Raw genomic sequence first — 26,077 nt, 5'->3', positions numbered from 1 at the left:
CAGATAATACACACACACAATACACACACATAATACACACATATAATACACACACACAATACACACAGATAATACACACACATAATACACACACATAATACACACAGATAACACACACACATAATACGCACACACAATACACACACACAATACACACACACAATACACACAGATAATACGCACACATAATACACACACATAATACACACAGATAATACACACAGATAATACACACACATAATACACACAGATAATACACACAGATAATACACACAGATAATACACACAGATAACACACACAGATAACACACACAGATAATACACACAGATAATACACACAGATAACACACACAGATAATACACACAGATAATACACACAGATAATACACACAGATAATACACACAGATAATACACACACATAATACACACACATAATACACACACATAATACACACAGATAATACACACAGATAACACACACAGATAACACACACAGATAATACACACACTTTCCTACATTCCCAACCAGAAGTTTGTTGATAGCGTGTGTAAGAAAGTGTCTCTCCCCCTCTGCCCCTCTCCCCCCTCTCTGTCTCTCTCTCTCTCTCTGCCTCTGTCCCCCCTCTCTCTCTCTCTCTCTCTCTGTATCTCCCTCTGTCTCTGCCTCTCTCTGCCTCTGTCCCCCCTCTCTCTCCCCCTCTGTCTCTCTCCCCCCTCTCTGTCTCTCTCCCCTCTCTCTCGCTCACTGTCTCTCGCCCCTCTCTGTCTACCCCTCTGTCTCTCTCCAATATTTCTCTCTCCCCTCTGTCTGTCTCCCCCTCTCTCTCTCTCTCTCTGTATCTCTCTCCCCCTCTCTCTCTCTCTCTCCCCCTCTGCCTCTCTCTCTCTGCCTCTCTCTGTCTCTCGCTGCCCCTCTGTCTCTGCCTCTCTCCCCCTCTCTCTCTCCCCCTCTCTCTCTCTCTCTCTCTCCCCCTCTATCTCTCTCTCTCTCCCCCTCTCTCCCCCTCTCTCTCCCCCCCTCTAACTCTCTCTCTCCCCCTCTCTCTCTCCCCCTCTCTCTCTCCCCCTCTATCTCTCTCTCTCCCCCTCTCTCTCCCCCTCTATCTCTCTATCTCTCTCTCTCTCCCCCTCTATCTCTCTCTCTCTCCCCCTCTCTCTCCCCCTCTATCTCTCTCTCTCCCCCTCTATCTCTCTCTCTCCCCCTCTCTCTGTCTCTCTCCCCCTCTCTCTCGGTCTCTCTCTCCCCCTCTCTCTCGGTCTCTCTCTCCCCCTCTCTCTGTCCCTCTCTCTCTGCCTCTCTCCCCCTCTCTCCGTCTCTCTCTGTCTCTCTCTGCTGTATCTCTCTCCATCTCTCTCCCCCACTCTCTCTGCCTCTCTTCCCCTCTCTCTCGCCCCCCTCTCTCTGCCTCTTTCTCTCTCTCTCTGCCTCTCTCCCTCTCTCTCGGTCTCTCTCTCCCCCTCTCTCTGTCCCTCTCTCTCTGCCTCTCTCCCCCTCTCTCTGTCTCTCTCTCCCCCTCTCTCTGTCTCTCTCTGCTGTATCTCTCTCCATCTCTCTCCCCCACTCTCTCTGCCTCTCTTCCCCTCTCTCTCGCCCCCTCTCTCTGCCTCTTTCTCTCTCTCTCTGCCTCTCTCCCCCTCTCTCTGTCTCTCTCTGCCCCTCTCTCTCTCACCCCCTCTGTCTCTCTCTCACCCCCTCTGTCTCTCTCTCACCCCCTCTGTCTCTCTCTCTCCCCCTCTGTCTCTCTCTCACCCCCTCTGTCTCTGTCTTGTGGGGTATGCATGGGTGTCCGAGCTGTGTGCCAGTAGTTCAAACAGACAGCTCGGTGCATTCAACATGTCAATACCTCTCACAAATACAAGTAGTGATGAAGTCAATCTCTCCTCCACTTTGAGCCAGGAGAGATTGACATGCATATTATTAATGTTAGCTCTCCGTGTACATCCAAGGGCCAGCCGTGCTGCCCTGTTCTGAGCCAATTGCAATTTTCCTAAGTCCCTCTTTGTGGCACCTGACCACACGACTGAACAGTTGTCCAGGTGCAACAAAACTAGAGCCTGTAGGACCTGCCTTGTTGATAGTGCTGTTAAGAAGGCAGAGCAGCGCTTTATTATGGACAGACTTCTCCCCATCTTAGCTACTTTTGTATCAATATGTGTTGCAGTCATTTCAGTCGCTGTAGTAGCTGACGTGTATAGTGTTGAGTCATCCGCATACATAGACACTCTGGCTTTACTCAAAGCCAGTGGCATGTCGTTAGTAAAGATTTAATAAAGTAAGGGGCCTAGACAGCTGCCCTGGGGAATTCCTGATTCTACCTGGATTATGTTGGAGAGGCTTCCATTAAAGAACACCCTCTGTGTTCTGTTAGACAGGTAACTCTTTATCCACAATATAGCAGGGGGTGTAAAGCCGTAACACATATGTGTTTCCAGCAACAGACTATGATCGATAATGTCAAAAGCCATGCTGAAGTCTGACAAAAAAGCCATCACAATCTTTTTATCATCAATTTCTCTGCGCCAATCATCAGTCATTTGTTTAAGTGCTGTGCTTGTTGAATGTCTTTCCCTATAAGTGTGCTGAAAGTCTGTTGTCGATTTGTTTACTGTAAAATAGCATTTTATCTGGTCAAACACAATTTGTCCCCAAAGTTTACTAAGGGTTGGTAACAGGCTGATTGGTCGGCTATTTGAGCCAGTTAAGGGGGCTTTCCTATTCTTAGGAATAACTTTTGCTTCCCTCCAGGCCTGGGGGAACACACTTTCTAGTAGGCTTAAATTGAAGATATGGCAAATAGGAGTGGCAATAAATTCCGCCATTATACATATATATTATATACATTATTCCGCCAGTAATTTTCCATCCAAGTTGTCAGACCCCGGTGGCTTGTCATTGCTGATCAGTAATTTTCCATCCAAGTTGTCAGACCCCGGTGGCTTGTCATTGCTGATCGACAATAATAATTTGTTCACCTCTTCCACACTTACTTGACGGAATTCAAAATTACAATGCTTGTCTTTCATAAATTGGTCAGATATACTTGATGTGAAGTGTCAGTGTTTGTTGCTGGCATGTCATGCTTAAGTTTGCTAATGAAAAAGTTATTAAAGTAGTTGGCAATATCAGTGGGTTTTGTGATGAATGAGCCATCTGATTCAATGAATGATGGAGCTGAGTTTGCCTTTTTGCCCAAAATGTCATTTGAAGGTGCTCCAAAGCTTTTTACTATCATTCTTTAAGTCATTTATCTTTGTTTCATGGTGTAGTTTCTTCTTCTTTTTATTCAGTTCAGTCACATGATTTCTCAATTTGCAGTACGTTTGCTAATCGGTTGTGCTGCCAGACTTATTTGCCATACCTTTTGCCTCATCCCTCTCAACCATACAATTTTTCAATTCCTCATCAATCCACGGGACTTTAACAGTTTTACAGTCATTTTCTTAATGGGTGCATGCTTATTAGTAACTGGAATAAGCAATTTCATAAATGTGTCAAGTGCAGCGTCTATTTGCTCCTCATTACACACCACAGACCAACAATATTATTTACATCAACAACATAGGAATCACTACAAAACGTATTGTATGACCTCTTATACACTATATTAGGCCCAGCCTTTGGAACTTTGGTTTTCCTAGATATGGCTACTATATTGTGATCACTACATCCAATGGATTTGGATACTGCTTTCAAACAAATCTCTGCAGCATTAGTAAAGATATGATCAATACATGTTGATGATTTAATTCCTGTGCTGTTTGTAACTACCCTGGTAGGTTGATTGATAACCTGAACCAGGTTGCAGGCACTGGTTACAGTTTGAAACTCTCTCTTGAGTGGGCAGCCTGATGACAGCCAGTCAATATTTAAATCACCCAGAAAATATACCTCTCTATTGATATCACATACATTATAAAGCATTTCACACCTGTTATCCAGATACTGACTGTTAGCACTTGGTGGTCTATAGCAGCTTCCCACCAGAATGGGCTTTAGGTGAGGCAGATGAACCTGTAGCCATATTACTTCAACAGTATTTAACATGAGATCCTCTCTAAGGTTCTGAATATAAACAGCAACACCTCCACCACTGGCATTTCTCTCTTTTCTGTAGATCTTATAACCATGTGTTGCTACCACTGTATCCTCAAAGGTAATATCTAAGTGAGTTTCAGAGATAGTCAGAATATGAATGTCATCTGTTACTAGCAAATAGTTGATTTCATGAACCTTGTTTCTTAAGCTACGTTAACGTGGGCTATTTTGAGCACTTTTCTTCTGGGATGCTTACTTGTTTTTATTGCTTTACTGGGAAGCTTAGCGGCAGTAGATGTGCTCATGTTCTTTATGTTAGTGCAGGGTGAGCTGCACACTGTGGACTGCCTCCTTGGGCACACCGGCTCATTGCTAACAGCATAAATCTGGTTCATATACACATGATTACTGCATACAATAGCTGTAGGATCAGCAGAGGCATTTAAGGGACATTAAAGGGCAGTTAAAGGGACATAAATTAGGTTACTTATATTGTGTCTTCCAATGCCCCTGTTGTAATGTACATTTGCTGAAGCATTTTGACAACTGCGTCACAATGGTAGGGATTAGCTGAGCTGGGCTTGGGTCATTGCTAAATCATTGTCTCAATGCAGCCTTATAATGCTGTGAAAGGATCCAGGAACCCAAACGATTTGGGTGGATCCCATCCTCCTTATAAAATGTGTTTTGTTTCCAAAAGTTATCGAAATTGTGACCAGAAGTTACACCTATTGAGCTGCAACACCGACAGGGCGGAGATGTATCCAACAAGCGCGAACGCCGTCCAGCCACCGGCGTAGAAAATGTAAACATTCCACTCTGCGTTTTCCCCAGTTTCTTACGTAGGCTGGCGACCTGCGTGATCAAGGAAGCCACCTGGTGACCTGCGTGATCAAGGAAGCCACCTGGTGACCTGCGTGATCAAGGAAGCCACCTCAAGCCTATAATCCTCGCCAAGTAAACAATTGCTGCATTGGAACTCTGAGTGATCCGGTTTGTCCAGAAACAAAGCGTAGTAGATGCAGCTCCTACAGAACTGGAACCGTTCATTTAGTTCTCCAGACAAAGAGGCTCCATTGGAAAACTCATCTGGGACTAACTTCGTTAGCTTGATGGCTAGCAGCTTAGCTAGGTTAGCGGCTCTTTCAAGCAGACTTTAACCTGTCAGTTAAGCGAGATTCCGGGACAAGAGATAGTGGTCCTAACTGGTAAAAGCTAACCGCGATGCGGAATCCATGCAAAAACACGTTTGGTGTTTATGTTTAACAAAGATTGGTCATATTTTAGTTAAAATAACAAACCGAGTGTTTCATGCATACAGTGTTCAGCAGTGCTGATAAGTCATTGTCTCAATGCAGCCTTAAAATGCTGTGAAAGGATCCAGGAACCCAAATGATTTGGGTGGATCCCATTCTCCTTATAATGCGAGCTTTGTTTCCAGAAGGTATCAAAATTGTCAATAAATGTTACACCTACAGAGCTGCAAGAGTCTCGTAGCCAGTTATGGAGGGCTAAAAGTCTGCTGAACCGTTCAATGCCATGATTTAGGGAGGGCAGAGGGCCAGATATTATGGGGTGTTTGTTGGTGTCAAGTAGAGACCCAATCAGTTCTTCTATGGGGTTGGTTTGGGTTAGTGAACTGAGCCTCAGAACCAGCTGGCTGAGGGGACTCTTCTCTTGTTTCATCTCTTGACATTGTAGAGCTGTGTGATGGAATGTTTTGGGGTCACTTGTTTTTAGATGGTTGTAAAATTTGATGGCTATTTTTTCTATTCGAATAAGGAGGGGGTATTGGCCCAATTCTGCTCTAAATGTGTTATTTTGAGTTTTTCTTTGCACTTGCAATGCAGTCTTGCAAAACTCTGCATGCAGTATTTCGATTGGATGTTTGTCCCATTTGGTAAATTCAGTATTAGAGAGCAGACCCCATACTTCGCTGCCATATAGAGCAATTGGTTCTATAACTGATTGGAAAAGTTTGACCAGATTCTGTTCCTTTTAATGACATAAAATGCTCTTCTTGCTTTCTCTCAGCTCATTCACAGCCATGTGAAAGCTACCTGTGTTGCTGATATTTAGTCCTAGATATGTGTAATTTTTGGTGTGTTCTAATAGAACTGTGTCCAAATAGAATTTATATTTGTGATCCTGATTTCCTGACCTTTTTTGGAATATCATTATATTCGTTTTCTTTAGATTAACGGTCAGAGCCCAGGTCTGACAGAATCTGTGCAGATGATCTAGATGCTGCTGTAACCCCTCCTTAGTGGGAGACAGTAGCACCAGGTCATCTGCGTACAGCAGACACTTGATTTCAGTGTTGTGTAGGGTGAGACCAGGTGCTGCCGATTCTTCTAATGTTTTAGCCAATTCATTAATGTAGATGTTAAATAGTGTTGGACTTATTGAGCAGCCCTGTTTCACTCCACGTCCCTGAGAGAAGAAGTCTGTTTGCTTGTTGCCAATTTTAACTGCATATTTGTTTTTAGTGTACATTGATTGAATAACATCATATGTTTTCCCTCCAATACCACTTTCTATTAGTTTATAAAAAAGACCTTTGTGACAAATTGAATCAAATGCTTTATTGAAGTCTACAAAACACGAATAGATTTTGCCTTTGTTTTGGTTGACTTGTTTGTCAGTTAGATTGTAGAGGGTAGAAATGTGGTTTGTTGTGATTTGTTAAAAACCCAATCTGCCTTCTGCTCAGGACGTTGTGTTCATCAAGAAAACGACGTAGTCTGCTATTTATGATACTGCAGAGAATTGTCCCCAAGTTGCTGTTAACACACATTCCTCTGTAATTATTTGGGTCAAATTTGTCTCCATTTTTATAGATTGGTGTGCTCAATCCTTGGTTCCAAATATCAGGGGAAATGACTGCAGTTAGGATAATGTTGAAGAGTTTGAGTATAGCCAATTTGAATTTGTGGTCTGTATATTTGATAATTTCATTTAAAATACCATCAGCACCACAGGCCTTTTTGGGTTGGAGAGTGCAAAGTTTTTCCAATAATTCTTGTTCTGTAATTGGGGTATCCACAGGATTATGATAGTCTTTGACTGCTGATTCGAGGATTTGTAATTGTTCTTGTACATCTTGTTGTTCTGGGCTCTTTGTTATATTGCTGTAGAGGTTTGCAAAGTGATTTCTTCACATATCCCCATTCTGGATAGCCAATTCCTCATTATGAGGTTTGTTTAATTTATTCCAATTCTCCCAGAAGTGGTTTGATTCAATGGATTCCTCAATTCCATCTATCTGATTTCTAATGTGCTGTTCCTTTTTTGTTCTTAGGGTCAATGAATAGCATTCTCACGTAGGTGTTCCTCTTCTCCAGGTGGGAAAGGGCAGTGTGGAGTGCAATAGAGATTGCATCATCTGTGGATCTGTTGGGGCGGTATGCAAATTGGAGTGGGTCTAGGGTTTCTGGGATAATGGTGTTGATGTGAGCCATGACCAGCCTTTCAAAGCACTTCATGGCTACAGACGTGAGTGCTACGGGTCGGTAGTCATTTAGGCAGGTTACCTTAGTGTCCTTGGGCACGGGGACTATGGTGGTCTGCTTGAAACATGTTGGTATTACAGACTCAGTCAGGGACATGTTGAAAATGTCAGTGAAGACACTTGCCAGTTGGTCAGCGCATGCTCGGAGTACACGTCATGGTAATCCATCTGGCCCTGCGGCCTTGTGAATGTTGACCTACTTAAAAGTCTTACTCACATCGGCTATGGAGAGCGTGATCACATAGTCATACGGAACAGCTGATGCTCTCAAGCATGCTTCAGTGTTGCTTTCCTCGAAGTGAGCATAGTAGTGATATAGCTCATCTGGTAGGCTTGTGTCACTGGGCAGCTCACGGCTGTGCATCCCTTTGTAGTCTGTAATAGTTTTCAAGCCCTGCCACATCCGACGAGCGTCAGAGCCGGTGTAGTACGATTTAATCTTAGTTCTGTATTGACTCTTTACCTGTTTGATGGTTCGTCGGAGGGCATAGCGGGATTTCTTATAAGCGTCCGGGTTAGAGTCCCGCTCCTTGAAAGCGGCAGCTCTACCCTTTAGCTCAGTGTGGATGTTTCCTGTAATCCATGGCTTCTGGTTGGGGTATGTTCGTACGGTCACTGTGGGGATGACGTCATCGATGCACTTATTGATGAAGCCAGTGACTGATGTGGTGTACTCCTCAATGCTATCTGAAGAATCCCGGAACATGTTCCAGTCTGTGCTAGCAAAACAGTTCTGTAGCTTAGCATCTGCGTCATCTGACCAATTTTTTATTAACCGAGTCACTGGTGCTCCCTGCTTTAGTTTTTGCTTATAAGCAGGAATCAGGAGGATAGAGTTGTGGTCAGATTTGCCAAATGGAGGGCGAGGGAGAGCTTTGTACGGGTCTCTGTGTGTGGAGTAAAGGTGGTCTAGAGTTTATTTTCCCCTGGTTGCACATTTAACATGCTGGTAGAAATTTGGTAGGACGGATTTAAGTTTCCCTGCATTAAAGTCCCCGGCCACTAGGAGCGCTGCCTCTGGATGAGCGTTTTCCTGTTTACTTATGGCCTTATACAGCTCATTGAGTGCAATCTTAATGCCAGCATCAGTTTGTGGTGGTAAATAGACAGCTATGAAAAATATAGATGAAAACTCTCTTGGTAAATAGTGTGGTCTACAGCTTATCATGAGATACTCTACCTCAGGAGAGCAAAACCTAGAGACTTCCTTAGTATTAGATTTCGTACACCAGCTGTTGTTTACAAATATACACAGACCGCCACCCCTTGTCTTACCGGAGTCAGCCGTTCTATCCTGCCGATGTAGCGTAGATCCCGCCAGCTGTATGTTGTCCATGTCATCGTTCAGCCACGACTCGGTGAAACATAAGATATTACAGTTTTTAATGTCCCGTTGGTAGGATAACCGTAATATTAGGTAATCTCATTTATTTTCAAATGATTGAAGATTGGCTAATAGGATGATGAAAGAGGCAGATTACTCGCTCGCCGTCGGATCCTTACAAGGCACCCCGACCTACTTCCACGATATCTCTGTCTCTTTCTCCTGCGAATGATGGGGATTTGGGCCTTGTCGGGTGTCTGTAGAATATCCTTTGCGTCCGACTCAAATCTTCGTCCAATACGAGGTGAGTAATCGCTGTCCTGATATCCAGAAGCTCTTTTTGGTTATATGAGACGGTGTCAGAAACATTATGTACAGAATAAATTACAAATAATGCAAAAAAACGCACATAATAGTACAATTGGTTAGAGGGCTGTAAAACGGCAGCCATCTTCTCCGCCTCCGTTTTTTGAGCTGGTTGAGAGATGCCAAGAGTGTGCAAAGCTGTCATCAAGGCAAAGGGTGGCAAAGCACCCCCACACCATAACTTCTCCTCCTCCATGCTTTACGGTGGGAAATACACATGTGGAGATCATCCGTTCACCCACACCGCGTCTCACAAAGACACGGCAGTTTGAACCAAAAATCTCCAATTTGGACTCCAGACCAAAGGACAGATTTCCACCGGTCTAATGTCAATTGCTCGTGTTTCTTGGCCCAAGCAAGTCTCTTCTTCTTATTGGTGTCCTTTAGTAGTGGTTTCTTTGCAGCAATTCGACCATGAAGGCCTGATTCACTCCTCTGAACAGTTGATGTTGAGATGTGTTACTTGAACTCTGAAGCATTTATTTGGGCTGCAATTTCTGATGCTGGTAACTCTAATGAACGTATCCTCTGCAACAGAGGTAACTCTGGGTCTTCCATTCCTGTGGTGGTTCTCATGAGAGCCAGTTTCATCATAGCGCTTGATGGTTTTTGCGACTGCACTTGAAGAAACGTTCAAAGTTCTTGAAATGTTCCGTATTGACTGACCTTCATGTCTTAAAGTAATGATGGACTGTTATTTCTCTTTGCTTATTTGAGCTGTTCTTGCTATAATATGGACTTGGTCTTTTACCAAATAGGGCTATCTTCTGTATACCCCCCCTACCTTGTCACAACACAACTGATTGGCTCAAACGCATTAAGAAATTAAGAAATTCCACAAATTAACTTTTAAGAAGGCACACCTGTTAATTGAAATGCATTCCAGGTGACTACTTCATGAAGTTGGTTGAGAGAATGCCAAGAGTGTGCAAAGCTGTCATCAAGGCAAAGGGTGGCTATTTGAAGAATCTCAAATATAAAATATATTTTGATTTGTTTAACTCTTTTTGGTTACTACATGATTCCATATGTGTTATTTCATAGTTTTGATGTCTTCACTATTATTCTACAATGTAAAAAATAGTAAAAATAAAGAAAGACCCTTGAATGAGTAGGTGTTCTAAAACGTTTGACCGGTAGTGTATATTTCTCAATGACTTTCTTAGATTTTTGCTATCATTATCAAACCATTTTTCATTATCTGTTCTTTTTGGTTTGCTCTCATGTTTATTTAGATTAGCCAAGGAGGCTAATTTGTAAAATATAAAGTTAATGTTCCAAACGGCCAAATTTACACCTTCATTGCTGTAGGAGAATGTTAAGGCTAAAAAGTTGTCCAGGAGAGATTGTATTTTTTGGCTACTAATTGCTTTTTGGTAGATTTCTGTACTGTTTGCACTCCATCTATAGGCCTGTTTAGTACCATGTAATTTATTGGGCCGTGATGTTCATGGTTGGTTTCTGCTCTTCTCAGATACACTGTGATTTTACTGTGGTCTGAGAGAGGTGTTAGTGGGCTGACTGTGAAGGCTCTGAGACTCTGTGTTGAGGTCGGTGATGAAGTAGTCTACAGTACTGCTGCCAAGGGATGAGCTGTAGGTGTACCTACCATAGGAGTCCCCTCCAAGCCTACCATTGACTATGTACAGACCCAGTGTTCGACAGAGCTTCAGGAGCTGTACTCCATTTTTGTTTTTTACTTTGTCATAGTTGTTTCTAGGGGGGTATGTGGGGAAGGAAAGGTTGTTGCTTCCCGGTAGGGGTTTGTCCCCATGACTGTTAATAGTGTCTAGTTCTTCTGCTGTTCTAGCATTCAGGTCTCCACAGACCAGCACATTGCCTTGGGCCTGAAAGTGACTAATCTCCCCCTCTACAATGGAGAAACTCTCTTCATTGAAGTAGGGTGACTCTGAGGGGGGAATGTATGTGGCACAGAGGAAGACAGCCTCCTTGTTGATTTATAGTCAGATAAAGAATTCTCCTGTTTTGATCAATTCGATTGAATGAGTTAGTTCAGATTTATACCATATTAGCATTCCCCCTGAGTCTCTGCCCTGTGTGATTCCTTTTAATTTGGTGGATGGTACGATTATCTCCCTATAATCTAGTGGACAGCCAGTGGAAACATCACCTCTGCACCATGTTTCCTGTAGTACTACAATATCAACATCATCAATTTCTTTAAGGAAGTCTGGGTTTCTGCTCTTCAAAAATATTTCATAACTGTTTTTTTCTCCGTCTCTCCCCTCTCTGTCTCTTCTCCCCTCTCTCTCTCCCCCCTCTCTCCGTCTCTCTCTGTCTCTCTCCCCCTCTCTCTGTCTCTCTCCCCCCTCTCTCTGTCTCTCTCCCCCTCTCTCTCTCTCTCCCCCTCTGTCTCTCTCCCCCTCTCTCTTCTCCCCTCTCTGTCTCTCTCCCCTCTCTCTGTCTCTCCCCCCCTCTCTGTCTCTCCCCCCTCTCTCTGTCTCTCTCCCCCCTCTCTCTGTCTCTCTCTGTCTCTCTCCCCCCTCTCTCTGTCTCTCTCTGTCTCTCTCCCCCCTCTCTCTGTCTCTCTCCCCTCTCTCTCTCTCCCCCTCTCTGTCTCTCTCTCCCCCTCTGTCTGTCTCTTCTCCCCTCTCTCTGTCTCTCTCCCCCTCTCTCTCTCTTCTCCGTCTCTCTCCATCTCTCTCCCCCTCTCTCTGTCTCTCTCTCCCCCTCTGTCTCTCTCTCCCCCTCCACTCTCTCTCCCCCTCCACTCTCTCTCCATGTCCACTCTCTCTCTAGTCTCTATTGAGAGTGTCTCATTCCCAGCCCAGCTCCCCTGGACCCCCTCTACAGGGTAGAGATGGTACTTTCCTACCCAGTCTGACTCCCATCCAGACTTCTTCGGCCTGGTCCATGTTCGGCTCCGGGGAGGCTGTCCATCTGCCGGGGGACGACAGGTATGGTGTGGTGTGGTGTGGTAGACCCCCCTCCAGTGCAGTGTGTGGATTTGACCTCCGTCATGTTTCTGTTGGGTGGAAGGAGGTGTTTTTGAGCGAGCGCTGTGTTTCTCTATTGTGTGTGTGTGTGTGTGTGTGTGTGTGTGTGTGGGGGGGGGGGGGGGGGGGTAGCAGCAGAGCCCCAAATACCTCACAGTGTGATAGAGAGGCCACCCAGAGTTGTGTGTATACGGATGAACCCCAGGTTGGACTTGTGAAAGTATCACTCTCCTGTCAGTCATGCCGGCTCAATGCCAGGCTCCACACCTTCCCAGTTTCTCTGCTCAGAATAGAGAAGTAAGGCAACTAGTGCCTGCACTTCACAGTACAGTGAACACAATCACAGATATGGCCTAAATACTGCAACACCCCCCACACACACAAACACACACACACACATATCTCCATTCTGGTTGTTTATAACCCTAACCCTAACTTGGCATTTTATTAGGGATCCCCATTAGCTGTTGTGAAAGCAGCAGCTACTCTTCCTGGGGTTTATTAGGGATCCCCATTAGCTGTTGTGAAAGCAGCAGCTACTCTTCCTGGGGTTTATTAGGGATCCCCATTAGCTGTTGTGAAAGCAGCAGCTACTCTTCCTGGGGTTTATTAGGGATCCCCATTAGCTGTTGTGAAAGCAGCAGCTACTCTTCCTGGGGTTTATTAGGGATCCCCATTAGCTGTTGTGAAAGCAGCAGCTACTCTTCCTGGGGTTTATTAGGGATCCCCATTAGCTGTTGTGAAAGCAGCAGCTACTCTTCCTGGGGTTTATTAGGGAGCCCCATTAGCTGTTGTGAAAGCAGCAGCTACTCTTCCTGGGGTTTATTAGGGATCCCCATTAGCTGTTGTGAAAGCAGCAGCTACTCTTCCTGGGGTTTATTAGGGATCCCCATTAGCTGTTGTGAAAGCAGCAGCTACTCTTCCTGGGGTCCACACAGAACATGAAACATGACATAATACAGAACATTAATAGACACGAACAGCTCAAGGACAGAACAACATCCATTTAAAACAAGAACAATCTAACTAGAAGGTTCTGAACTGAGAAGAAACCCATAGAGACACCTACTATTCTAGGACTTCATTTGACTATATTACATTGATATTCAGTAGCATCTAGGCTGTCTGTTACACAGCCTACATATCAGGACATACACTGTCTGTTACACAGCCTACATATCAGGACATACACTGTCTGTTACACAGCCTACATATCAGGACATACACTGTCTGTTACACAGCCTACATATCAGGACATACACTGTCTGTTACACAGCCTACATATCAGGACATACACTGTCTGTTACACAGCCTACATATCAGGACATACACTGTCTGTTACACAGCCTACATATCAGGACATACACTGTCTGTTACACAGCCTACATATCACGACATACACTGTCTGTTACACAGCCTACATATCAGGACATACACTGTCTGTTACACAGCCTACATATCAGGACATACACTGTCTGTTACACAGCCTACATATCACGACATACACTGTCTGTTACACAGCCTACATATCACGACATACACTGTCTGTTACACAGCCTACATATCAGGACATACACTGTCTGTTACACAGCCTACATATCAGGACATACACTGTCTGTTACACAGCCTACATATCAGGACATGCACTGTCTGTTACACAGCCTACATATCAGGACATGCACTGTCTGTTACACAGCCTACATATCAGGACATACACTGTCTGTTACACAGCCTACATATCAGGACATACACTGTCTGTTACACAGCCTACATATCACTGTCTGTTACACAGCCTACATATCAGGACATACACTGTCTGTTACACAGCCTACATATCACGACATACACTGTCTGTTACACAGCCTACATATCACGACATACACTGTCTGTTACACAGCCTACATATCACGACATACACTGTCTGTTACACAGCCTACATATCAGGACATGCACTGTCTGTTACACAGCCTACATATCAGGACATACACTGTCTGTTACACAGCCTACATATCAGGACATACACTGTCTGTTACACAGCCTACATATCAGGACATACACTGTCTGTTACACAGCCTACATATCAGGACATACACTGTCTGTTACACAGCCTACATATCAGGACATACACTGTCTGTTACACAGCCTACATATCAGGACATACACTGTCTGTTACACAGCCTACATATCAGGACATACACTGTCTGTTACACAGCCTACATATCACGACATACACTGTCTGTTACACAGCCTACATATCAGGACATGCACTGTCTGTTACACAGCCTACATATCACAACATACACTGTCTGTTACACAGCCTACATATCAGGACATACACTGTCTGTTACATAGCCTACATATCAGGACATACACTGTCTGTTACACAGCCTACATATTAAAAAAATAAAATAATTTAACCTTTATTTAACTAGGCAAGTCAGTTAAGAACAAATTCTTATTTACAATGACGGCCTACACCGGCCAAACCCTGACGACGCTGGGCCAATTGTGCACCGCCCTATGGGACTCCCAATCACGGCCGGTTGTGATACAGCCTGGAATCGAACCAGGGGGTCTGTAGTGACGCCTCAAACACTGAGATGCAGTGCCTTAGACCGCTGCGCCACTCGGTCTGTAGTGACGCCTCAAGCACTGAGATGCAGTGCCTTAGACCGCTGCGCCACTCGGTCTGTAGTGACGCCTCAAGCACTGAGATGCAGTGCCTTAGACCGCTGCGCCACTCGGTCTGTAGTGACGCCTCAAGCACTGAGATGCAGTGCCTTAGACCGCTGCGCCACTCGGTCTGTAGTGACGCCTCAAGCACTGAGATGCAGTGCCTTAGACCGCTGCGCCACTCGGTCTGTAGTGACGCCTCAAGCACTGAGATGCAGTGCCTTAGACCGCTGCGCCACTCGGTCTGTAGTGACGCCTCAAGCACTGAGATGCAGTGCCTTAGACCGCTGCGCCACTCGGTCTGTAGTGACGCCTCAAGCACTGAGATGCAGTGCCTTAGACCGCTGCGCCACTCGGTCTGTAGTGACGCCTCAAGCACTGAGATGCAGTGCCTTAGACCGCTGCGCCACTCGGTCTGTAGTGACGCCTCAAGCACTGAGATGCAGTGCCTTAGACCGCTGCGCCACTCGGTCTGTAGTGACGCCTCAAGCACTGAGATGCAGTGCCTTAGACCGCTGCGCCACTCGGGAGCCAAACAGGACATACACTGTCAGTTACACATAGTCAGAGGGTGATGCGTGCAGCTGAACGCACCACTGGGTGCTCACTGCCTGCCCTCCAGGACACCTACGCCACTGGGTGCTCACTGCCTGCCCTCCAGGACACCTACGCCACTGGGTGCTCACTGCCTGCCCTCCAGGACACCTACGCCACTGGGTGCTCACTGCCTGCCCTCCAGGACACCTACGCCACTGGGTGCTCACTGCCTGCCCTCCAGGACACCTACGCCACTGGGTGCTCACTGCCTGCCCTCCAGGACACCTACGCCACTGGGTTGTTCACTGCCTGCCCTCCAGGACACCTACGCCACTGGGTGCTCACTGCCTGCCCTCCAGGACACCTACGCCACTGGGTGCTCACTGCCTGCCCTCCAGGACACCTACGCCACTGGGTGCTCACTGCCTGCCCTCCAGGACACCTACGCCACTGGGTGCTCACTGCCTGCCCTCCAGGACACCTACGCCACTGGGTGCTCACTGCCTGCCCTCCAGGACACCTACGCCACTGGGTGCTCACTGCCTGCCCTCCAGGACACCTACGCCACTGGGTGCTCACTGCCTGCCCTCCAGGACACCTACGCCACTGGGTTGTTCACTGCCTGCCCTCCAGGACACCTACGCCACTGGGTGCTCACTGCCTGCCCTCCAGGACACCTACGCCACTGGGTGCTCACTGCCTGCCCTCCAGGACACCTACGCCACTGGGTGCTCACTGCCTGCCCTCCAGGACACCTACGCCACTGGGTGCTCACTGCCTGCCCTCCAGGACACCTACGCCACTGGGTGCTCACTGCCTGCCCTCCAGGACACCTACGCCACTGGGTGCTCAATAGACACCACTAGTCTGCTGAATAGACACCACTAGTCAGGTACCTCCACCTTTTATTACCATTGTCATTCTGTTATTTCATTAGTCCTGCATGTTGCAGCTCAGAGCCTAAGATTTCCACTGTACCCTACAATCACACCTGCAACACTTGTGACTATTAAACACAGATGTGCCAAGTTTTGAGGGAGTGTGCGATTGGCATGCTGACTGCAGGAATGTCCACCAGAGAATATCATTGTAATTTCTCTACCATAAGTTGTTTTAGAGAATTTGGCAGTACGTCCAACCGGCCTCACAACCACAGACCACATGTAACCAGCCCAGGACCTAACCCTAACCTAACCCATCCAGCCCATGACCTAACCCTAACCACACCAGCCCAGGACTAACCCTAACCCTAACCCTAACCTAACCCTAACCCATCCAGCCCAGGACCTAACCCTAACCACACCAGCCCAGGACCTAACCCTAACCTAACCTAACCCTAACCCTAACCACACCAGCCCAGGACCTAACCCTAACCCTAACCTAACCCTAACCTAACCCTAACCCATCCAGCCCAGGACCTAACCCTAACCACACCAGCCCAGGACCTAACCCTAACCTAACCTAACCCTAACCCTAACCACACCAGCCCAGGACCTAACCCTAACCTAACCCTAACCACACCAGCCCAGGACCTAACCCTAACCTAACCCATCCAGCCCAGGACCTAACCCTAACCCTAACCACACCAGCCCAGGACCTAACCCTAACCCTAACCCTAACCTAACCCTAACCCTAACCTAACCCTAACCCTAACCTAACCCTAACCCATCCAGCTTCTTCACCTGCGGGATCATGTAAGACCAGCTGATGAAAGTGGATTTGCACAACCGAAGAATTTATGCACAAACTTTCGGCGTTGTAACCGACTTCATTGGGCAAATGATCACCTTCAGTGGCCACTGGCACGCTGGAGAAGTGTGCTCTTCACGGATAAATCCTGATTTCAACTGTACCGGGCAGATGGTAGACAGCATGTATGGTGTTGTGTGGCAAGCGTATTGCTGATGTCAACGTTGTGAACAGAGTGCCCCATGGTGGTGGTGGGGTTATGGTATGGGCAGGCAGGCAGGCATAAGCTACGGACAACGAACACAATTGGATTTTATTGATGGCAATTTGAATGCACAGAGATACCGTGATGAGATCCGGAGGCCCATTGTCATGCCATTTATCCACCGCCATCACTTAATGTTTCAGCATGATAATGGATGGCCCCATGTCACAAGGATCTGTCCACAATTCCTGGAAGCTGAAAATGTCCCAGTTCTTTCATGGCCTGCATACTCACCGGACTTGTCACCCATTGAGCATGTTTGGGATGCTCTGGATCGACATGTACGACAGCGTGTTCCAGTTCCCGCCAATATCCAGCAACTTCGCACAGCCATTGAAGAGGAGGGGGAAAACATTCCACAGGCCACAATCAACAGCCTGATCAACTCTATGTGAAGGAGACGTGTCACGCTGCATGAGGCAAATGGTGGTCACACCAGATACTGACTGGTTTTCTGATCCATGCCCCTACCTATTTTTTAAGGTATCTGTGACCAATAGATGCATATTTACATTTACATTTTAGTCATTTAGCAGACGCTCTTATCCAGAGCGACATACAGTTAGTGAGTGCATACATTATTTCATACTGGCCCCCCGTGGGAATCGAACCCACAACCCTGGCGTTGCAAGCGCCATGCTCTACCAACTGAGCTACACGTCATGTGAAATCCATAGATTAGGGCCTAATGAATTTATTTAAATTGGTTGATTTTCTAATATGAACTGTAACTCAGTAAAATCTTAGAAATTGTTGCATTTTGCGTTTTATATTTTTGTTGAATGTAGGTCCTTCTTTGCAGCACTTGACCATATGACTGGACAATAATCAAGACACAACCAGAGCCTGCAGGACTTGCTTTGTGGAGTGTGGTGTCAAAAAAGCAGAGCATCTCTTTGTCATGGACAGATCTCTCCCCATCTTTACAGCCATTGAATCGATATGTTTTGACCATGACAAGTTTACAATCCAGGGTAACGCCAAGTCATTTAGTCTCCTTAATATTATTGTGGCTGATGTGGGGGATGGGAGATGAGGAAGTGAATGAGCTAGAGGCCTGAGACAGGCTGGGGGCTGATTAGGCTGCCTCCTCCCCTAAGCAGGCACTCTTTCCTCTCTGTTTAAAGTATATTTCAGCCTCTTCAGTGTCCCCTTCTCATTCCTCCCTCTCACACTCTCACTCTCACTCACACTCTCACTCACACTCTCTCACACTCACTCAAGGTTGTTTGTGTTGTCAATATCAGCCCTGTGTCTCTGGATGATGTACTCCTGAGTGGTGCAGTGGTCTAAGGCGCTGCATCGCAGTGCTAACTGTGCCACTAGAGATCCTGGTTCGAATCCAGGCTCTGTCGCAGCCGGCCGCGACCGGGAGACTCATGGGCGGCGCACAATTGGCCCAGCGTCGTCCAGGGTAGGGGAGGGAATGGCCGGCAGGGATGTAGCTCAGTTGGTAGAGCATGGCATTTGCAACGCCAGGGTTGTGGGTTCGATTCCCACGGGGGACCAGTATTTAAAAAAAATATGTATTCACTAACTGTAAGTCGCTCTGGATAAGAGCGTCTGCTAAATGACTAAAATGTAAAATGTAAAATGTATGGATGAGGTTGAGAGATTGAACAGCTCTGTGTCTCTGGATGAGGTTGAGAGATTGAACAGCTCTGTGTCTCTGGATGAGGTTGAGAGATTGAACAGCTCTGTGTCTCTGGATGAGGTTGAGAGATTGAACAGCTCTGTGTCTCTGGATGAGGTTGAGAGATTGAACAGCTCTGTGTCTCTGGATGAGGTTGAGAGATTGAACAGCTCTGTGTCTCTGGATGAGGTTGAGAGATTGAACAGCTCTGTGTGTCGGTCAGTGGATTCTGGTGTGTTGTATCCCAGCCTGACTCTCTCCTGTGGTGACACCTAATCCTCCACTCAATATTTATACGATAACACAGACGAGTCCGAGTATGTTGATCCTGGAAAGATAATCAACATACTCAGCGCGAGTGGGCAGCTGAGAATGCCACGTGTTGTCATTGGCTAACACACTGAGTGGGTGGGGTTTAGAATGAGTTTGCACCTGTGTGAACCAATGAGAGTGCAGGACAGTGTGGCGTGTAGGAGAGGCAGAATGGTACCTCGTGAGCACACACACTCCCCCCCCCTCGCCTTGAAAAAAGGATTAGCCAATGAGACGCGTGGATAGAATCAGGACATAATCTACAGACAAAGTCTTCTCTCTTCTGGGATTGATTGGCTGGCTGGGGCTGGGTTAACGTTGGGGCTCAGCTGGCTCTGTGGGGTTAGGGAAGCTGGCTGGGGCTGGGTTAACGTTGGGGCTCAGCTGGCTCTGTGGGGTTAGGGAAGCTGGCTGGGGCTGGGTTAACGTTGGGGCTCAGCTGGCTCTGTGGAGTTAGGGAAGCTGGCTGGGGCTGGGTTAACGTTGGGGCTCAGCTGGCTCTGTGGGGTTAGGGAAGCTGGCTGGGGCTGGGTTAACGTTGGGGCTCAGCTGGCTCTGTGGGGTTAGGGAAGCTGGCTGGGTTAACGTTGGGGCTCAGCTGGCTCTGTGGGGTTAGGGAAGCTGGCTGGGTTAACGTTGGGGCTCAGCTGGCTCTGGGGTTAGGGAAGCTGGCTGAGGCTGGGTTAACGTTGGGGCTCAGCTGGCTCTGTGGGGTTAGGGAAGCTGGCTGGGGCTGGGTTAACGTTGGGGCTCAGCTGGCTCTGTGGAGTTAGGGAAGCTGGCTGGGGCTGGGTTAACGTTCGGGCTCAGCTGGCTCTGTGGGGTTAGGGAAGCTGGCTGAGGCTGGGTTAATGTTGGGGCTCAGCTGGCTCTGTGGGGTTAGGGAAGCTGGTTGGGGCTGGGTTAACGTTGGGGCTCAGCTGGCTCTGTGGGGTTAGGGAAGCTGGCTGGGTTAACGTTGGGGCTCAGCTGGCTCTGTGGGGTTAGGGAAGCTGGCTGGGGCTGGGTTAACGTTGGGGCTCAGCTGGCTCTGTGGGGTTAGGGAAGCTGGCTGAGGCTGGGTTAACTTTGGGGCTCAGCTGGCTCTGTGGGGTTAGGGAAGCTGGCTGGGTTAACGTTGGGGCTCAGCTGGCTCTGTGGGGTTAGGGAAGCTGGCTGAGGCTGGGTTAACGTTGGGGCTCAGCTGGCTCTGTGGGGTTAGGGAAGCTGGCTGGGTTAACGTTGGGGCTCAGCTGGCTCTGTGGGGTTAGGGAAGCTGGCTGGGGCTGGGTTAACGTTGGGGCTCAGCTGGCTGTATGCTGGGTGATCTGAAGATACTGTGGGCAAATCTGATGGCAATCTAATCCCTGGTTTATATACTGCACTTTGTAGGGAATAGGGTGCCATTTTAGATTGGTGTGTGTGTGTTTTCGCTGCAGTGGAATGTGCTAGATTGTTTGAGGTGTTCAGTTTAGGAATAGACATGAATATGAACCAGAGTATTTGAGCGGAGCTGGAGCGGAGCGAGGAGCAGAGGGTGCCCAAGTTGACTGGAGCGTTGGCCTTCTCACCTGCTCCAATGTCGCTCCAGTAACGCTCACTTCACCAGCTCAGGGCGTGCCCGGCCCAGCATGCATCTGTAGTCTACTTGTGTGCTGCTATAGCCCCTTGCTTTAGCTACTGTCACGGAGTTCACTAAATATTTTCATAAAGAAACTGATAAAACACACAGGTGCTAAATCAAGGTGATTTTACAAAGATGAGGACCAAGAGCAAGAGAGGGACTGTGGTGATGTACTGTCCATTTGGTGCGATTATTCGCAAATGGAAGAAACACAAAATAACTGTCAATCTCCCTCGGCCTGGGGCTCCATGCAAGATCTCACCTCGTGGAGTTGCAATGATCATGAGAACGGTGAGGAATCAGCCCAGAAATAAACGGGACGATCTTGTCAATGATCTCAAGGCAGCTGGGACCATAGTCTCCAAGAAAACAATTGGTAACGCACTACGCCGTGAAGGACTGAAATCCTGCAGCGCCCGCAAGGTCCCCCTGCTCAAGAAAGCACAAATACAGGCCCGTCTGAAGTTTGCCAATGAACATCTGAATGATTCAGAGGAGAACGGGTTGAAAGTGTTGTGGTCAGATGAGACCAAAATCGAGCTCTTTGCCATCAACTCAACTCGCCGTGTTTGGAAGAGGAGGAATGCTGCCTATGACCCCAAGAACACCATCCCCACCGTCAAACATGGAGGTGGAAACATTATGCTTTGGGGGTGTTTTTCTGCTAAGGGGACAGGACAACTTCACCGCAACAAAGGGACGATGGATGGGGCCATGTACCGTCAAATCTTGGGTGAGAACCTCCTTCCCTCAGCCAGGGCATTGAAAATGGGTCGTGGATGGGTATTCCAGCATGACAATGACCCAAAACACACGGCCAAGGCAACAAAGGAGTGGCTCAAGAAGAAGCACATTAAGGTCCTGGAGTGGCCTAGCCAGTCTCCAGACCTTCATCCCATAGAAAATCTGTGGAGGGAGCTGAAGGTTCGAGTTGCCAAACGTCAGCCTCGAAACCTTAATGACTTGGAGAAGATCTGCAAAGAGGAGTGGGACAAAATCCCTCCTGAGATGTGTGCAAACCTGGTGGCCAACTACAAGAAACGTCTGACCTCTGATTGCCAACAAGGGTTTTGCCACCAAGTACTAAGTCATGTTTTGCAGAAGGGTCAAATACTTATTTCCCTCATTAAAATGCAAATCAATTTATAACATTTTTGACATGTGTTTTTCTGGATTTTTTTTGTTGTTATTCTGTCTCTCACTGTTCAAATAAACCTACCATTTAAAATTAGAGACTGATCATGTCTTTGTCAGTGGGCAAACGTACAAAATCAGCAGGGGATCAAATACTTTTTTCCCTCACTGTATATATATTTAAAAATCTTGCGTCTCTTAATTTCCACAATTAACAAATATAATGCGTAATAATGTAGGCAGTTAATGCAAAGGATTGTTACCTAGAACCCGGATTGTTACCTAGAACCCGGATTGCCAATACAAAAATAAAATGTTTGGCAAACAATTACCGTAATTTTCGGACTATAAGCCGCGCCTTTTTCCCCATTTTTCGACCCTGCGGCTTATATAACGGTGCGGCTAATCTATGGATTTTTACAGCTAACGGCCACTAGAAGACCTCCTAAATCTATGGATTTTACAGGTTACAGTCCACCAACTTTAACTCTATGGGCTCTATGACCGGTCCGCACCCCCCACCTTTTAAGCGGCGGGCTCCAGCAGGAAAAGCTGGAGGCCGGAAAAGAGTGAGACAGGTAGCGCGCAAAAGTAAAAGTGGAACTGAGAGTGGTACGAGAGACAGAACGAGAGCAAGACAGACAGACATTACGAGAGCGAGACAGTTTGTCTCTTTCCCGACAATCCCCTCTGTGCACGAACCCTTACATATGGTAATTAAACATTAAAACACCTGCGGCTTATAGTCCAGTGCGGCTTATATATGTACACATCATTCAATATCATTCAATTTAGCTGCTGCGGCTTATACTCCGGTGCGCCTTATAGTGCGGAAAATACGGTATTGGGATTCATCCTGTATTGTCCCTAACATCAATCATTACCCCATAGCAACAGATGTGGGATACATACATACACACATACTCAAACACACTCGACACCTTTCCCCCACAAACAACCACAAGCGCAGATGTTCAACAGTTGTTCCATCCCAGAGCCCAACTCAAGAAAGGACTTGATGTGCGAATGCATATACAGTTGCAGCTGTTTGAGAAGGCATGCAAAATCCAAAAACTCCACTCACATACTCTGATGTGAACCATGTGCCACCACATTACAATGGATCTAGACACACACACACACACACATAAACACACACATAAACACACACACACACATAAACACACACACATAAACACACACACATAAACACACACACACACATAAACACAGTGGTTAAGAGCGTTGTGCCAGTAATCGAAAGGTCGCTGGTTCTAATCCCCGAGCCGACTAGGTGAAAAATCTGTCGGTGCCCTTAAGCAAGGCACTTAACCCTAATTGGTCCTGTAAGTGGCTGTGGATAAGAGCTTCTGCTAAATGACTGTAATGACCCTAACCCTTAACCCTAATTGGTCCTGTAAGTGGCTCTGGATAAGAGCTTCTGCTAAATGACTAATGTAAACACTATTCTAAACTGTTTATTGTGTTGTGTTTGCAGTGGGTCTAGCAGCAGCATGACCGCAATAGACAACAAGATCGAGCAAGCCATGGTAGGTCTCTGTTGTTTAACAACCTTAACCTTATTCTGATGTTAGGGTTAGGGTTAGGGTTAGGGTTAGGGTTAGGGTTAAAGCCATGGTAGGTCTCTGTTGTTTAACAACCTTAACCTTATTCTGATGTTAGGGTTAGGGTTAGGGTTAGGGTTAGGGTTAGGGTTAGGGTTAAAGCCATGGTAGATCTCTGTTGTTTAACAACCTTAACCTTATTCTGATGTTAGGGTTAGGGTTAGGGTTAGGGTTAGGGTTAGGGTTAAAGCCATGGTAGGTCTCTGTTGTTTAACAACCTTAACCTTATTCTGATATCATGTATTGTGATATACAGGTCTCTGTTGTGTAATAACCTTATTCTGATGTCATGTATTGTGATATACAGGTCTCTGTTGTGTAATAACCTTATTCTGATATCATGTATTGTGATATACAGGTCTCTGTTGTGTAATAACCTTATTCTGATGTCATGTATTGTGATATACAGGTCTCTGTTGTGTAATAACCTTATTCTGATATCATGTATTGTGATATACAGGTCTCTGTTGTGTAATAACCTTATTCTGATGTCATGTATTGTGATATACAGGTCTCTGTTGTGTAATAACCTTATTCTGATGTCATGTATTGTGATATACAGGTCTCTGTTGTGTAATAACCTTATTCTGATATCATGTATTGTGATATACAGGTCTCTGTTGTGTAATAACCTTATTCTGATATCATGTATTGTGATATACAGGTCTCTGTTGTGTAATAACCTTATTCTGATATCATGTATTGTGATATACAGGTCTCTGTTGTGTAATAACCTTATTCTGATATCATGTATTGTGATATACAGGTCTCTGTTGTGTAATAACCTTATTCTGATGTCATGTATTGTGATATACAGGTCTCTGTTGTGTAATAACCTTATTCTGATGTCATGTATTGTGATATACAGGTCTCTGTTGTGTAATAACCTTATTCTGATGTCATGTATTGTGATATACAGGTCTCTGTTGTGTAATAACCTTATTCTGATGTCATGTATTGTGATATACAGGTCTCTGTTGTGTAATAACCTTATTCTGATGTCATGTATTGTGATATACAGGTCTCTGTTGTGTAATAACCTTATTCTGATGTCATGTATTGTGATATACAGGTCTCTGTTGTGTAATAACCTTATTCTGATGTCATGTATTGTGATATACAGGTCTCTGTTGTGTAATAACCTTATTCTGATATCATGTATTGTGATATACTGGTCTCTGTTGTGTAATAACCTTATTCTGATGTCATGTATTGTGATATACTGGTCTCTGTTGTGTAATAACCTTATTCTGATATCATGTATTGTGATATACAGGTCTCTGTTGTGTAATAACCTTATTCTGATATCATGTATTGTGATATACAGGTATCTGTTGTGTAATAACCTTATTCTGATATCATGTATTGTGATATACAGGTCTCTGTTGTGTAATAACCTTATTCTGATATCATGTATTGTGATATACAGGTCTCTGTTGTGTAATAACCTTATTCTGATATCATGTATTGTGATATACAGGTCTCTGTTGTGTAATAACCTTATTCTGATATCATGTATTGTGATATACAGGTCTCTGTTGTGTAATAACCTTATTCTGATATCATGTATTGTGATATACAGGTCTCTGTTGTGTAATAACCTTATTCTGATATCATGTATTGTGATATACAGGTCTCTGTTGTGTAATAACCTTATTCTGATATCATGTATTGTGATATACAGGTCTCTGTTGTGTAATAACCTTATTCTGATATCATGTATTGTGATATACAGGTCTCTGTTGTGTAATAACCTTATTCTGATGTCATGTATTGTGATATACAGGTCTCTGTTGTGTAATAACCTTATTCTGATGTCATGTATTGTGATATACAGGTCTCTGTTGTGTAATAACCTTATTCTGATATCATGTATTGTGATATACAGGTCTCTGTTGTGTAATAACCTTATTCTGATATCATGTATTGTGATATACAGGTCTCTGTTGTGTAATAACCTTATTCTGATATCATGTATTGTGATATACAGGTCTCTGTTGTGTAATAACCTTATTCTGATATCATGTATTGTGATATACAGGTCTCTGTTGTGTAATAACCTTATTCTGATGTCATGTATTGTGATATACAGGTCTCTGTTGTGTAATAACCTTATTCTGATATCATGTATTGTGATATACAGGTCTCTGTTGTGTAATAACCTTATTCTGATATCATGTATTGTGATATACAGGTCTCTGTTGTGTAATAACCTTATTCTGATATCATGTATTGTGATATACAGGTCTCTGTTGTGTAATAACCTTATTCTGATATCATGTATTGTGATATACAATGAGTAGACAAAACATTAAGAACTTTCCATGACAGACTGACCAGGTGAATCCATGTGAAAGCTATGATCCCTTATTGATGTCACTTGTTAAATCCACTTCAATCAGTGTAGATGA

The 26,077-nt window shown here is 45.6% G+C and overlaps 2 protein-coding genes across 4 annotated transcripts in view; one reads left to right on the top strand and one right to left on the bottom strand.

Moving 5' to 3' along the window:
* Positions 1-26,077, top strand: part of LOC311117621 (TSC22 domain family protein 4-like) — a 35,130-nt gene that overhangs the window by 8,374 nt on the left and 679 nt on the right. For all 3 annotated transcript variants that reach the window (XM_084192555.1, XM_084192556.1, XM_084192554.1), the window contains exons 3-4: positions 11,999-12,156; positions 23,540-23,591. In XM_084192555.1, coding sequence (XP_084048681.1) covers positions 11,999-12,156; positions 23,540-23,591 — 210 coding nt within the window. The remainder of the gene's footprint in view (positions 1-11,998; positions 12,157-23,539; positions 23,592-26,077) is intronic.
* LOC311117611 (uncharacterized protein) lies at positions 23,763-25,992 on the bottom strand (the record flags this gene model as incomplete). Its single annotated transcript, XM_084192546.1, has 3 exons — positions 23,763-23,802; positions 23,942-24,842; positions 25,986-25,992. 3 exons carry the CDS (start codon positions 25,990-25,992, stop codon positions 23,763-23,765), a joined length of 948 nt encoding a protein of 315 aa, XP_084048672.1.

This window comes from Coregonus lavaretus (genome assembly GCF_964263955.1).
Source record: "Coregonus lavaretus genome assembly, contig: HAP1_SCAFFOLD_382, whole genome shotgun sequence".
Taxonomy (NCBI): domain Eukaryota; kingdom Metazoa; phylum Chordata; class Actinopteri; order Salmoniformes; family Salmonidae; genus Coregonus; species Coregonus lavaretus.
This window is presented reverse-complemented; position numbering and strand designations above follow the sequence as displayed.